At 42.1% G+C, this 16,068-nt stretch overlaps 2 protein-coding genes across 4 annotated transcripts; both read right to left on the bottom strand.

The window, feature by feature from the left end:
- Nucleotides 1–1,451: 1,451 nt before the first annotated feature.
- Nucleotides 1,452–6,090, bottom strand: si:dkey-46i9.6 (E3 ubiquitin-protein ligase TRIM39). 3 transcript variants are annotated; one of them, XM_048970850.1, is made up of 7 exons: nt 5,992–6,086; nt 4,280–4,754; nt 3,948–4,043; nt 3,470–3,703; nt 3,231–3,378; nt 2,490–2,516; nt 1,452–2,406 (listed from the first exon to the last, which is right to left on the bottom strand). In XM_048970850.1, the coding sequence occupies exons 1-7, from the start codon at nt 6,066–6,068 to the stop codon at nt 1,877–1,879; spliced, it is 1,587 nt and encodes a 528-aa protein (XP_048826807.1). In that variant the 5' UTR covers nt 6,069–6,086; the 3' UTR covers nt 1,452–1,876. The 3 variants fall into 3 exon arrangements, with proteins under 3 accessions (XP_048826807.1, XP_048826806.1, XP_048826805.1); XM_048970849.1 differs by having other exon boundaries at nt 4,280–4,875; nt 5,992–6,038; XM_048970848.1 differs by having other exon boundaries at nt 4,280–6,090.
- A 421-nt stretch (nt 6,091–6,511) lies between these two features.
- On the bottom strand, nt 6,512–13,122 carry btr12 (bloodthirsty-related gene family, member 12). Its single transcript, XM_048970846.1, has 7 exons — nt 12,959–13,122; nt 10,718–11,343; nt 10,035–10,130; nt 8,418–8,651; nt 8,101–8,248; nt 7,853–7,879; nt 6,512–7,221 (listed from the first exon to the last, which is right to left on the bottom strand). Exons 1-7 carry the CDS (start codon nt 12,963–12,965, stop codon nt 6,683–6,685), a joined length of 1,677 nt encoding a protein of 558 aa, XP_048826803.1. The 5' UTR covers nt 12,966–13,122; the 3' UTR covers nt 6,512–6,682.
- Between the last annotated feature and the right edge of the window lie 2,946 nt (nt 13,123–16,068).

Here is a 16,068-nt window from a genome sequence, read left to right as displayed (position 1 = left end):
TCAGATTTGTAAATGTTGTTTATTTGTATAAATATATTTATAGATATTGTTTCGGTCTCACTGTCATTAACTAAAAATAAGCCTTGGTTGGCCTGCAAATTTATTGGTGGTTTTTAGTATGACCCATTCAGTGACTGAATTTGACATACCTGACGAAAATGTCCAAATACGGTGGTAGATCCAGTCCATACAAAGGTGCAAGCCAACTGTGAAGCAGATGTCTGTAAGCGTGCAGTGACTCATAGTACTTTGACCGTGTCTAACACGTAAGATGACAGTGTTACGTAATCATGGTTCTACACTAAGTCAGTCCAATAGCTTCCATTTCATCATGCTACAGTAATGCTATAAAATTCATGTACCCTTTATAATTTTCTGAATTGCTACATAAATCTTACCGAGAAACAGAAGAGACATTCATAAGCAATACAAATTAAGGAACAGGGGAACCCAATATTGATTAGTTGTGTAGCATACTGTATAAGTCAAGGACAACACATCACTCATATTTTGAATCAAAGCAGAAATTTTGCCATTGGCAAGACGTACTGTATGGCTGCATGTGTCAAAAGAAGATCAAAGGAGTAATAGTCAGCAATCAAAGACAAGGTAAGAAAGTAAGAAATTTAAATATAAAATCAGGAAGTAGGCTTTCTAAATCAATAACGTTTACTATATTGTCACAGAGCTGTTCCCTAACGTAACTTTAATAAGCCATAATTTGACATGATATTTTGGTTTGATAACATAACCCAGCTGGATTTCTGGTCCCACAGTGCATTTCCGGTCTCCCAGTGGATCAGTCTCACCAACATTCTTACACTTCAGAGCCTTGTAGAAGCCTGTTTTCTCATTATGGCATCTCAATGAGCAGCTAAAAAGCTAGACACACTTTTGTCTTTCTTTAATTGGCTCGATTGTGTTAAGAGTTAAAGCGATTAGTTATCATTGTTGACACACCACAGCACACAGTGCACAACAACGAAATGTGTTCTCTGCATTTAACCCATATGTGACATAGCAGGGGGCAGCTAATTCAGCGCCCGGGGAGCAGTGCTTGGGGGCGGTACCTTGCTCATGGTACATCAGTAGTGCATTTCATTTTGCCCGTTTTCCTTGAAGTGAGTTGAAATGTTGGAACTCATACTGAGCAAACACGTTGACACATATCCAAACCAAATGCTGGGAAAACGTGGAGGGTGGTGCAGAAATTGCCTGAATTCCAATTTTTTTAAGCAGTTGTAATTTTTGAATTGCTTAATTTGTAAATTAATAATAAAATTAATTCAAGTTTATTTGTATAGCGCATTTTCATTTAGACAAAACCCATTCAAAGAGTTTTACAGAAAGGCAGACAAAAAATATAGTGTGATGTATTTACAGTGATTACAGACAGTATGGAAGGAAAGTTATAAAACTGAGAAAGGAGAAAAATTATGAACGATTCCATGAATGATTTATCTTTTTAATACAGACTTTTTCATGAATAGATTTTTAAAATAGACTTGTTCATCCCCTAAACGGAAGAATTCTGCCTAGGGCCGGCCCAAGGCACAAACAAAACATTTGATTAACCTGTCAGAATGGGAAGGAAGATGACACATGACAACCTAGTTAATCAAATTTTCCTTAGGGCCCCAAGAAGGGTTGGGCCAGCCCTGCTTCTGCCTGCATTAACATTGCATGCAATCATTTTGGGATAATCCTAAAATTAGACACAGGTGCTTAAAGCACATATAAAGCACTACAGTATTTTAGATGTAAATATTTTAATGCGGGTCATTTACTTTGACTGTTCATTTTTCCAGAAAATTAAGTAGTCAGTCCAAGCAGGTATTGTCGGTCTTTTCAGTCCTCAAGCATTTCTACGTGCTGCTCATTTCCCTGAGCAGATTACCATTGTGTCAGATGCTTTATCACAGCAGTAGAGGTAAAAGAATGGAAACAGCTTTTCAGTGAAAACGTCCATGAAGGTGTAGATATGGGATCTGGCTTTGACATTGTAGAAGGAAATCTGACCTTCTTCGTAATCCACATAGACACCCACTTTCCTTGGTTTGGAGTCCAGGGTAAGGACAATGGGAGGTGTGGATGAGACCCGGTATTCCTGGTTCTTCTTCATAGCCAGGGCCCAGTACCCATGCGCTATGCTGACAGCGATCCGCCCCTTCCTCTTCACAGACGCCCGAGCCACTCCCAGGTACCAGTCGTCCTTCTCTCCCACCTGTACCTCCCAGTAGTGCCTCCCCGACGTCAGCCCCTCCGTCCCCAGCACAATGACCACTGTGTCGAAGCGCTCTTGCTCGTTTGGGAGGTCCTGCCACGTGCCCCCATGTTTCAATTGTTTGCCATCGTCTGACAGCAGGAGCCAGGGGTTTGCAGTTTTGGGGTTGAAAGTTACATCGGCTGTGGAGGAGAATCAAAAACTGAGAATTTAAATATGGTGCATGGAACACTCTTTTGGAACGAAAAAAAAACTGAAATCTTACCAGTGTACTTCTGTATCTTCTTTAGCTCTGAGGACATAATTTATAAATATGATTACTTTTACATCTCAGTATGAGTATTATTCAGACAAGAGTGAATCCTCAGCGAGGAACAACGTAACCAAAGGTAAAACTTTATTTGGATAATCCACCTAAAGAGTATTTGTTGCATTTCGACTACTTAGTTGAGATTGAACAATTCAGCTGTTTCACTGTGTCTGTAGATGTTTAACAGAAAACACAGTGTATAGAGTATATGTAAGGATTCATGAACCTACCTACATATTCTTAGAGTAATTCAATGGCATTTGACTACTCATTCAACCGATGTTATATTAATTGATGAATCTCAGCTAGTAAGTTGTCAAAATATTACAAAGAGTCTGTACAGTATACCCTCTGCAGGATGAAGATTCAAATAATGTGATTCGTCTTTTATTTTGTTTTAAAGCTGGGGTCTCCAGCCTTATTTAAAGAAGTATTTTTCTTATAGCTACGTGATATAATACAAGATTTTGGCTTTCCTGGGTTTGGGCACCTGACAATCCATGGAATTTGTGGCCCAATGTATAAGTAAAATAAAAATCAATGAAATTTATAGAACTGGTCCTATCTTTAAAACGTGGACCTATTCATTGGCTACCTTTAAGCTACCTGTGGCTCGCAAGCAATATGCCACCAACCGGTGTTTTAAAACTTGCCCTGTGTTTCCAGGGTTCCATTGATTCTGTTTCCCAAACTTACCTGTATCTGCCAATTTCTCCATTTCTTCGCTGAGCGTCTCCCCGAGTCTAGATAAGGCTCTTCTTATGGTACCCGCAGGCAGGTCAGTGTAAACAGTGACATCTGACCAGTTCTTGGTGTGAGGAGGAGTGCACAGTAAGGGGAAGCTCTACAGCAGCAGATACAAGAAACACATCAGCATTGCGTACAACTGTAGACACATTCACCTTGCCTGTTGTCTGGTAGAAAAGCTCGCTGACCTGTAGGAAATGGATGTGGTCATCAGTCTGAGAGAGCCGTTTCAGCTCAGTGTTTCTCGTCTGTAGCTCTGCAATCTCGATCTCCAGATCTTTAATGAGGCCTTCAGCTCGCCTCTCTGTTGCCTTCTGCTTCTCCTCCATCATTCCGATGAGTTCCGCTTGGGTTTGTTGAATGACGCGTATTAGATTGGTGAAGACCTGCACACATTCCTCAATTTCCGTTTGGGCACTGCACTGGTGGGACAGGAGAAAGTACATCCTAGTCAAAATCACTACAGCACCTCTGTCCTGATACCCAAGTAAACTATATAACTGTTTTTCTATACGTACTGTACTCTCATACGATAGAAGGGTTTATCCATTAGAAAATCTCAGATTTTTTAAGTTAAAGCTTAAATCCGTCTGATGGTAAAACTTTCTCTTTACTTTTTAGTGTAAATTTCAAATGAACATCTAAAGCCCCATAGCCTCATTTCACCTTGCTGAGCTCTACTGACTGCTGAATCTCATCCATTTTCTTCAGTCTCTCGTGGATCATCTGTTGAACTTCTACTTCAGTCTTCTTCAGCTGGGCCTGCGAGCATCGCATCAAGGTTATTTTCTTTGCAAAGCAAACTTTTAGAGACAAGATTGCAGATTGACTTAATTACAGTAGGACCTAATAATGGTTTTAGTTATATCACGAATTGTGTGCTTTGATATTGTAATCTGTTAGATTTTCCCATTCATGATATAAATTGAATACACCATTCCATACATTTCTCAGAAAGCTTTGGCTGTCAGCAGCTCCGATCTGTCTTGTATCCTCACCCTTTTCTCGGTCCACTCCCTCTCCACAGGCACGGTGTAGTGGGCCCTGTGATTGGTTTCAGTGCAAAGCACACAAACACAAGTCTGGTCTCTCTTGCAGAACAGCTCCAGGAGCCTTTCATGCTTCTTACACATCCTGTCCTCCAGATTCTTAACCGGCTCGACCAGCTTGTGCTTGGTGAACCTGCCGTTGTGGGTCCTGATGTGCTCGTCGCAGTAGGAGGTCAGGCAGACCAAGCAGGACTTGACGGCCTTCATTTTCTCTCCGGTACACACATCGCAGGACACCTCACCTGACTGGCCCACCTGCTCCGAAGGTTCCTCAGACTGTCGTGCCCCAGAGGCGCTGGCTCGCATGTCTTTGAACTGCTCAGCTATCTCCTTAAGGACTGTATTAATGCTGATATCAGGCTGCTTGTAGAAGGTCTTCTTACACATAGGGCACTGGTAGATTGCACTGGTCTGCCAGTAGCTCCTGATGCAGGTCATGCAGAAGTTGTGCCCACACGGGAGAGAGACGGGATTTGTAAACACATCCAGGCAGATGGAGCAATGGCATTGCTCCTCAGACAAGAGACTGCTAGAGGAAGCCATTCCTAAGGAAAAAGAGACTTAATACAGTTGTTTTAAATGAAATAAGTGGGATGGAGAGCCAAGTGTAAGATCACTAACATAATTTTGTGCTCAGTGCTTCTATCTAGCCTCTCGTAACCATAGTGACATTCTTCCGATTGCTTGAAAATGTAATATACAATTTACAACAAATTTTTCTTCAAAAAAGTTTGAAAAAGTCAGACTTTTTCAACTTCCCAGCCCACAGGGGTGAAATAAACAACTAAGGCCTCTGTAAATTTTATAAGATTATTTATTTCTGCATAGATATGTTGGGACAACGATATTGCTGAGGTAAACCAAACCTGAGTTACATTTTTTTCTAGGTTTCTTTTTAACACCTGAACAAAATGTTTCACTTTATAAATCTTTTGCGATGTAACAGAGTGGTTACAAGGCATAAATTATTATACAATATGACTTCAAATACCATACCTTCACTGATACACAATTATTGATTCCCATTCAAAAGTATTTTCATACAATTATTTTTTCCATAAAATCAGATTCAACTGCATTGCTTTTAGACGACATTAAAACATTGTACATTATTAATAATTATTTTATTCATAAGAACCTGATGTAATGAGTAAACATTAGTTTAGAAGTAGACATATAGTCAGCAAAGTTTTGCAAATATCTGCAAGTAAGTTAGAATTTGAGCAGAGAGTCAAGAATATATAATGCTTGGCTATATATAGAATCTAAGATTACCAGGCTTCCAAAAATATCAGCCCTGCTACTGTGTGGTAACTAGTGCAGTTTCCAAACAGGCAAGAACAACATGGGGAAATATGGATTTTATGCCTATGGCTGATTGCTTAGAATTTTCGCACTGATTGAAAGTAAAATGATAAAAGTAATACACATAAATAAACAGATAATAAAAAGCATGATCTTGGTAAAACCTTCGGACTTAGTGGTAAGTTATACACACCAAACTTAAATACACAGTTACACACACATATAATTCTACCTTCATGTCAACATATTTTACAGCCATTAAAGCAAATGCCACCATGACGATGCCATGCAAATAGCAATGCCAGTCTAACGTGACACATGAATCTGCAGAGAAGTTTCCGGGAGAAGTTCCTTACCAGCAGGCGGCTGCAACAGTGTAGGTCTTGCTGGTCTCTAGCTGCGAGTGACAGAGGCCACAGCTGACGCCCACCATCACATGCACGGGTACAACCCACCCCCCCCCCCCCCCCCTGCATTTAACCCTTTGCATCCGTGGTCCCTTCTTCAGTGAGAAATTAGGTCTTTTCCTTTAGTTTATTATCACATTTCAGCAAATTTTTTTTTTTTTTTTTTTATTTTTTTACAAAAGGCAAGTCCATTTCTTACGAGAAAGGATGAACTGAAATGTAGTGCTGTTACTCTACCCATCAGTCCAGCCTCTAACAGCTCGTCCTGGTCAGGGTCAGAGAGGGGGCACATAGCTGGGGTACACACCGGATGGGATGCCAGTCCATTTCAGGGCACACACACAATCAAACAAGAAATTTATAGGAATCAGTTAGCATAACTGCATAGATTTGGTCTGCAGAAGGAATCCACAGCACTTGGAGGAAATCAACACGTCATGGCGAGAACATGCAAACTCCAAGTACTGTAATTGGTAGAAAATACCAAAACATACCAAAAATTATTTGTTGAGTGACCATAATAGTGTTACAAAATGCTAAAAAGGTAAATATAAAAAAAATATATATACACTGGCTCCAGAGCAGGTCTGAGAATAAGAGAACAGAGGGCAGGGTAGGATTTGGATATCATCTCTATAGATTAGCTGTGCTTGATAGGGGAGATGATGAGAGGGGCGGAATTCCTGCCATCCCGGTTTGGGAAGGGGCTGAATATGGGATAAAGGCTCTCAGTGAATGTGTCCATAAATGTGTAGAGGTGCATGCGTGCTGTGACGTCATAAAAAGACACCTGCCCCGCCTCATAGTCCACATAGATGCCAACCTTGGCAGGCAGGGCGGGTAGGTGAAGTGGCAAACGCATTGAGGACAGGGCTTTGACCTCCCCATTTTTCAGCCACAGGCACCAGTAGCCGCACTCAGGCCTCAGGTTGATGTCACCCTGCCTGCAGATCGTCTGCCTGGCGACGCCCAGCATCCAGGCTGTCTTCCCGCCTACCTCTACCTCCCAGTAATGTTGGCCGGAGGTAAGACCCTCGCGGCCCAGCAAGAAAAGCGCTGGGTGAAAGCGCTGGTGACCCTCTGTCACGTCCTGCTTGTGGTCCTCGTATGTCACCTGCTTCCCATCCTCCGACACGACCAGGTTCCTCTGCGCTGTGCTTGGGTCAAACAGCACTTCGCCTTGCGGGAAACACAAAATTGATTGCAGTCAGTTATGGACTCCTCTTTCATGTTAATTGATATGTTCAAATTGGATGTCTTAGTATAAATAGGTGGCTGTCAAATGACTAAATAGTTAACTGTGTAAACTGCCAAGCTTTATAAGACTGATGAATAAATATAATAGTGAACTGAAACTGTTAATGGTGCTCATTAAATGTTATAATTTTTTATTAATTTAGTCAAAGATGCTAATGAATAATAGTTTATGTCACTTATGGAAGAACGTGACAATTTCTAAGCATCCAGCTCTCCAGCTTCATAGTTTTTGAAGCAACCAATAAAATCTTGTCTTTTTGTATACCCATTTAACGTCATCTTCCATTGCCAAAGACCAGTTCCAATACTAAGATCACAAGTACATGAGCACAGTAAAAATTCCCATATGTTGGTCTTGCTCTGCCCAAATTATCAAGGATACATCAGCTGCATCCATACCGCATGAGACCCACCTCATGATTCTTGAACAGCAAGTTAGCAAGACTGGTCTTGCCAAGACCACAAGTACGGCATTTGCTTTCTTGGTATTGAGATTCACCCAGTGCCCCTCAAAAGGGTTTTTTTCTCTGGCAAGACCAAGGAAAGGACTTACTTGCGTAGCTCTGGAGTTTGCTGATCTCTGGGAAAAAAAAAACAAAGGTCAAAGGTCAACAGCAGATATCAAACAGACACAGACATAAAATATGTAGGTACCCATGAAAGTGACCTTGGTATGCCTCTTAGTATATAGTATTTAATGGTTTAAGAGCTATTCCCCAATGGTGCCCCAGTACATGAAGACATACTGCAATGGCAGAAACTGGCCTTGAATTCACTTGAAAAGTGAAGCTTTTCACTCACCTTTCTCGAGGAGTCTGTTGAGCTCCTCCTGGACCTTGTCCATTAAGGTGCTGACAGACTTCCTTAATGTCCCCACGTACAGGTCAGTGTTCACAGACACACCCGACCAGTCCATGGGCTCCAGCAGAGGGGGCATGGTGGGCACACTCTTCAGAGGGGACAGTAAAAGAACCTTAGAGTTTCCATTATTTGGCTTATATGGTTTTCATTATCTGCAGGTGACTGTTGATGGGATGCTTTGTGAGGGGAACATCCCAACAAAAACATCTAACTTCTGCAAAACAGGTGTTTTGGGAACTTCATCACATCCATGTTACCTGGAGGAAGAGCACTTGGTCCTGCGTCTGAGCCAGTTGATCCAGCTCTGTGCTCCTCATCCTCAGCTGGCTCAGCTCCCTCTCCAGCCCGTCAGCCAACTCCTGGGCCTTCCTCTCGGCCTCCCGCTGCCAGGCGGCGATGCGCTCCACCAGCTCGGCCTGGCTCTGCTCCACAAGGCGCAGCAGGTCTGCGTACACCTGCCAGCTCTCCTCCAGTTCCTTCTGAGCGCAGCTCTGAAACATAGGAAAGTCAGGTGTTTAGCGGGAAGTTCCAGGGCACCATGATCTGATCGGTATCAATGAGAAGCAGCCTGACAGCTAGGATGCCAGTCTCTCAGCCTGTCCATGCCGTTTGTCTCTTTGCGTGCGAGAATCAGGCCTGCTGCTGCGGAGATACTAATCAAGCTATGGGTTTCTAGAAGACTGGTGACATCAGACTAAGCCAAAGCACCAGTGTTCTTGGTAAATGCTTAGAATGTTTTGTTTGCTTTCAATGTGGTGGTGAAAAACCAGTCTGACTACGTTCCCTCCAAAGGTCAAGCAAATACCCGCATTCTATGTCAAGCTATTACTCCCATGTCTTCCACAATTTGTAAGCTCACAAGGCAGTACGTCCAATGCAAAAATTCAAAGACTTTTGTTAACATTTTACTTAAAACTGTCATCTATAATAGATTATACATAGAATGCACCAGACTGTATTATGAATCTCTCTATAGATTCTTATAGACATGGCATTCAGAGAAAGTTGTGTCTTTTTTTAAATCTACAAACAAATATCATGTAGCTCACTTCATCTTCCAGCCAATTATCCTGGTCAGAGCCGGGTGGGGGGAAGGAAAATATCCATAGCGTTAGGTTGGATGCGGGGGGGGCACCCTGAAGGGAAAACCTGTCTATCGCAGGACACATACACTATTTCAGAGATGTCAATCCAGTAAATTTCAGGATTTTGGACTCCAGGAGAAAACTGGAGGAAACCCGCAAACACAAGGAGAACATGCAAACTCCACAAGGGTAGGATTTGGGACCCAGGAATCTTTTGGTTCTGGTGTCATTTTTCCATATGAGTCTGAATTATTTATGAACCCAGAACATGGTTTAACCAGATTGCTTTTTAGCTGTGCAATCTCTCTATGCGAGGCCAGTTACCAGTGTGTAACTGTATCCTTATTGTATTTTTAAAACAGCCCAGCTGGCTCTAAATCTATTTGTAGCAATGGAACTAGCAATGGAAGTTGCCATCCGGATTCCCTGTGTCAGTATACAGGCTGCCAGGAAACTGGGTTTCACCGCAGGAAATGCAGGCGGCGGCCATTTTGGGGCCACATTGTGCTTTGGCGTAGGGGCGTGTGATGCTAACTGTACAGTGATAATTGTCAATATCAATATAAGTACATGTATACACTGTTGTTACACATGTGATAACTGTACCAAAAGAGATTGGTTGGGGACACTTTTGAGGTCATATCCTGCCAATACTGAGATATGTGTTATGTTTATAGCATGCAGAGGGTGAGAGAGACTGATAGAAAGAGGTAGATGTTCAGCAGCTGATCTTGAAGTTGGTCTGTTCAGTGATTCTAAAATCTGGGATAGACATGTGTCTGCACTCACTTTGATAACCTTAATTGACTGCTTTATCTCCTCTAGTTTCTTTGCTCTTTCTTTGATCAGATGTTTGATCTCTGACCTCCTCTTGTTCAGGTGGCTCTAAAGGGGAAGAAGAAAGTGTGCTTAACAATCTTCTGGCAATCAAGAAATGCTAAAAATGGATTTTAAATATCCATCCATCCATCTGTGCATCATCCATCCATCTTCCAATCTCTTATTCAAGACCCCTTTACAGGGAATATATGGGGTTAGTGTAGGATTATGGATGTATTGACATACGAGAGGATAACTGGTAACACTTTACTTGAGAGGGTACAAGTAATTTAGTAACTCAGATACTATGCAAATACAAATTATGACCAAATTTAGTAACTGCAGACATGAATCGTCATGATTAATTATTGATGAACAAACATGAGATCAGTAAGTAGCCAACACTTAGTTACTAATAACATTAAGTAGGAATGTATTACTACATTATTTGTACCCCCTCAGGTAGAGTGTTACTGAATAATTTATATCTGAAACATAAATAAAGGGATTTGGCATTCATATAATTACATAAGAACACAATTAACTGAGCCTGAGTGAAACCCAGGATGCCCAGCAGGGTCTGGGGGCCAGAGTGGTCCACCGCCACGTCAGACCATCGCCATTTTTCCTGCCCACGGTCACTATGGACTCACCATCTTCCTCTTCCACTCCCGGTCAACGGAGACGACGTCATGAGACTTGTGAGAAGCATCTGCGCAGGCCGTGCAGATGCAGGAGTGGTCACTGCGGCAGTACGCCTCCAGGAGGCGCCTGTGCTTCCTGCACATCTTCTGCTCTAGTCTGAGAGTGGCTGCGACCAGGCGGTGAGAGGAGAGAGACTTGGCCCGCAGGTGGGGCCGCAGGTGCGTCTCGCAGAAGGATCTCTGGCAGTTCAGGCAGGACCTTATTGCCCTCATCTTCCTCCCGATACAGTCGTCACAGGGCACTTCGCCTTCCCGTGCGAAAGAGCCACTCTCCGACCCTCCGAGATTCCTCTCTCTCGCGAGAGTCCTGGGTGCTTCGTCGGTGGTGAGCGTATCCTGGAACTGCTCGGTGATGTCAGCCAACACGCAGTTGACGCTGAGCTCAGGCCTCCTGGCGAAGCCTCGCTTGCACATGGGACACTGGAATTTTCTGCTGTGGCTCCAGTAGCCTTGTAGACATGCCTTGCAGAAGTTATGGCCGCAGGGCGTGGTCACGGGCTCCACGAACACCTCCAAGCAGATGGAGCACTGAAACTGCTCCTCCGACAGCGTGCGGGACACTGGGGAGCTTAAGTCTGCAGGCGAAAGAGAGAGAGGCCAGAATCATTATAACAATCAGACACACAGGGAAATGTGCTGAAATCATGGAAGGTCAGCTGGAAAATCAGTACTGTGGCAGCAAGGGGCTCAGCGGGTAATTAGCTTTATTGTGTTTTTCCGTTCATCAGCATAACAGCTAAAAGGCCTGTCATTCCCTGTAATTTGCGACTCTATATTAGGGAGCCCCTACTCAGTTTAGTAGATGAATGGAATAATGCAAGTTATGATGGCTCTGTAAGTAGCGCTGTTGACTACAGGGCTGGGGGGTTGATATCTGCCTCTCCTCTATGTGTGTGAAGTTTGCATGTCTTTCCCATCTTTGCGTGGTTTTACATCGGCAGTCCAAAAAGCTGCAGTTAGGTTGACTGGCATACCTATGTGGTTTGTGTGAACCAAAACACTTACAGTACATCCTCCTTCCAGGCCTATTCACATCAAGTTTTAAAGATACTGTTTTTGCCATTTTTCATTTCAAAATTTGTTGCTTTGGAATATTTATATTCGTTGTGCAAAAAATGGATGCAGTTTTGTCAATTAAATCACAAAAAAAGTCAAGGTGCTTGTGAAGGAACAGGCTGAAATAAAATAAAAGTATGTGAAATGTATTTTTGTATTTTTAAAATACAAACCCTGTATTTTTTATACTTTTCTCAGTGGCTGTATTTCATAGTTTACTTTGATACATTTCCCTTTTTTTATGTATTTTTGCCTCTCTGTTCCTGTCTTTGTTCCCTGTGTTCCCTTGTGAGTTTAGGGGGATTGTCAATATTTTTTAAATACAATCCCAACCATCCATTTTCAGTAACCACTTGTTCTATTCAGGGTGAAATGCAATCCAATATTGATTACTTTATAGTTTTAGATTTTTAATTTTTGTTGTTTGTGCTGGAGGCTGAAAACATAAACTATAAATTCAAGTTTTCACTGCTGGAATAAACACATACGTATCTGGGAAAAAGTAAGGAACGATAAGCAATTAATTAAACCAGAGAATGGAACATTGCACACACTTCTATTTTATGGCAGAAAATAGTAAAATTACTTTAGGAATTTTAGGAATTGAGATTTATTAACCCACTTCAGTAACACTCATAAAGACACGGGCTTAGAATAAACAGCACTGTTCGTATCTCAAAGCACAGAACAGGCACTTTTAAACAGACCACACAAACTGTTAGAATGCGATACACTCACTTACATATATTTACCCTTTGGTTATACACACAGATAAGGCTGTGGTCAGATGCAGTAATATATGCAGATGTGGGTAAACAGGTGGGATTCAGGCCTTTCCCTAAAGCCATGGGTACATTCCGGCTATGGAATGCAGCAGTGCAGGTTACGTCTCTCGCAGCACTGCACTGTCTGACGTGTTCACCATCACAACTTATCAGAATCAGAAACTGATCAAAATGTTCTTCTGTATTTACTGAACCCCCAAACAATTTGTTTCCATGATTATTTCCATCTCCTTTCTGTTTATCATTATTGATAACTAATCCATTGTATTCAAACATATAGCCTGGGTATGTAGCCATACGCCTCTGTTTATCTGAGTCTGGCCACGATTAAAAAACCCACTAGACTTACTCTGCATGCTGAAGTGTAGATCTTCAGGTCGTAAAAGTCCAAACTAGCTGTACAGTTACTGTAAGTGTTCAGTCTCGGGCTGCCTGCTCCCTTCTCTTCTTTGCTTCTTCCTATAGTGTCAGTACCTTGCCTTTTCACCTTGCTCTACCTCCTACTCCCTCTCTCTCTCTCTTTCTTCTTCCTCTTAGATAAGTTCAAGTCAGTTTGCAGTTTTATATAGATCAGTAAAAGGATAATCGCTTAATGTCAATATTCAGATACTATAGCAATATAGTATCTGAGTATCAATAGCCTCCACTTAAGAGCTTTCGACCACTGTTACATCTTAAATAATTGGTTACACCTTACATTAACTACACCTTCATTATACATTCATAGAACATTCAGTGCAGCTTCTTAATGTATTAATAATGCATTCGTAGAACATTCATAATCAATATACCTTAGCATCCTAACATACCAGCTTTAACATACATTAATAACAAAAACATTATACAATTATGCAATTATAATGTTTGTTATTAATGTATGTAATAGTTTTTAAGGTATGGTAGAATGTTACGTTACACTTACATGCTACCATAAAAGCATTATAAAGGCATTATGAAAGTGCAGTCAATGTAAAACCTTACTAAATAATTTTAATGATTCCCCCAATATGGAGCTTCACTCCTAAAAATGTTCATGTATAGCTATATATGGTTATGGAAATAATATGGAAATGAGGAAGTTAAATTTTATTGGTGGAAAGTAATTCTTTTAGAATCATGTGACACTGTGTCATCGTCCTGCTCCTGTCATGGAGCTAAACCGGTCTCCCTAGCAGAGCCATGCAGAGACTGTCTGAGGGGCTGCTCAAAAGCACCAAGCAGGAGGACAGGGGCGGCAGAGGTGCTCAAAAGTAAAGGAGGGTCCACTCAGAGAGGTACTTTACATAGTCTGGGCAAAAGGAGCAGGTGCTCATGCAACCCCCCCCCCACCCAATACACACATAGCAGCCTCCCAGTCAGCTGGAAAAACCTGTTCTTTCTGTTGAATTCAGTTCCTTTTTGTCATACTCTTTACTTGTGGAATATTGAAGTATGAGTTCTTAAGTATGTTTCTTCAAGCGAAAAAAATCCTAGATTTAATTTATATCTTTGGTTGCCAACCCTGGAGCCCTGAGATGATGCCACTAATCACTGTGAAGTATTTGTGTGAAGTATTTGAACATAGAGCTACATTTAAAATTATTCCTGTTAATCTAAAACGTTGTATGAAAGTGTAGTGTGGTGAGTGTTTTCTCAGTGCTCTACTGAATCAAGTTAGTAAGTGATGGTCAGTGACACAACATAGGATCAGTGTTCAGGACTGCAAACAGGTGGAAAATAACATCATGAACGGCAACATGTCCAGCTGCACCAGTAGTTCAAAGTGGGTTATGCAAGGCTCAGGGAGTAGATCGTCAATCTGAAAACCGAGGACGTATTCCTTAAAACAGGAAGTAAATGAATCCACATTTCATGCAAACTTCACACACATAGAGGAGAGGTAGATATCAACCCCCTACAGCATATTTGAACTGAGCTGCCAACAGGTCACTTGTTTTGTAAATCACAAAAATCCTGCAGCCTGCATGGTCAGAGTAAGAGAGATAAAAGGAGGGCATGTCTTTCAGGGCCATCTGATATACAGATAGTTATACATATAGATTTTAAAGACAACAGAGAACACATGTAAAGCTTTATTCAAGTACAGGCTTAAGGCTACTTGTGAAACCACAGTCAGAGTCTACATCCATCCATCCATCCATCCATCCATTTTTCATCACTTACAGGACAGACGGACTTACAAGGCGACAGGACACCTTGAGCCTTTCCCAGGAAGCATAAGACCGAGGAGCCCTGGGACAAGAGGGACCCTAACCCTGAGCCCACAATAATACACTGAGGACAATTCTGAGACGCCAGGTCCAATGAGCTGCATGTTTCTGTAAGTGCAGGAAATAAGCAGAGTACTTGGGGCAGACCCACACAACCACGATCAGAACATGCAAACTCAATAACATGCAAAATTCAAATCTGCAACCATCAGCTGCAAGGCTATTGTGCAACTGCAGCATCCTTGTACTCTATGATAAGAAATGGGTTAAGATTATAGCAAGCGCACTGACAGTGTGATGACATTCTGCCCATCCAGAGTCAGTTCTGGCTGTCAGACAGAGTGACTCCTTGCTGGTTACCATGTGTACTGTGAGTGCTGTCTGGGATTGTACAGTATAATGCCTTTGTATCAGGGACAAAGCAACATATGCGAATAAGAGATGAAATGTTTTCTCTTTTCATGGATAGAGGAATGAGAGTTAGTTTTCTTTTGAAATTTTAAAAATTCAAATGTGGACATCAGGGCAGAAGGCTGTTGGAGACAGGTTGTTAGACAGATACCAGGGTGTGCGCAGCTGTACATGGGAGAGCAGGAGAAAGAGAAAGACCACATGCAGTGCTGCAAACAAAATATGAGCCCGATATTATCTCTCACCTGCCCTCCAGTGCCACCTCCCAACAGGCTATTACATGGTGAGGTGAAATAGTGCGTCTAAGCTGCTTATGATGTGATGTACGCCTGATGATGGACTAGTAGCCTGTCCATGAGATTCCCAGGCTCATGCCTTCTGCATCCTGGGATTGGCGCCAGACTCATCCCCACCCTGTACTGCATCTCAGTCACGAAAGACAGATTTATGCTTAAATTCAAATATCTGTTCACATTTGGGACTGGGACCACCAGACGCATGTCAGTTTGGGCGTATCTCAATAATTATGGGGGAAATGCAAGACATTAAGTACAGTACTGTAATGTACATAAAGTACTCTACAACAAATAATGTAAATATAATAAACCAAATTATAATGAAAAGCAATACACCCACTGTAACGCCCAGCTCGTCCGATCCTCGTGTGTGCCACGCCCCCTGCTTACCCATGTGTGCTTCCCTGATTGTATCCAGCCCCGTCTGATTATGTTGCTTAGTCCTGGTGTATTTAAGTCCTGGTCTCCCCAGTTTCCCTTGTCTGTCATTGATGATGTTCGTTGGTGTCAGATGTTTCCACGTTCCCGTTAATCAAATAAAC

Source organism: Brienomyrus brachyistius, chromosome 12, assembly GCF_023856365.1.
Source record: "Brienomyrus brachyistius isolate T26 chromosome 12, BBRACH_0.4, whole genome shotgun sequence".
In the NCBI taxonomy this organism is placed as follows: domain Eukaryota; kingdom Metazoa; phylum Chordata; class Actinopteri; order Osteoglossiformes; family Mormyridae; genus Brienomyrus; species Brienomyrus brachyistius.
The sequence above is the reverse complement of the archived record's forward strand: the minus strand, read 5'-3'. Positions and strand labels throughout refer to the sequence as shown.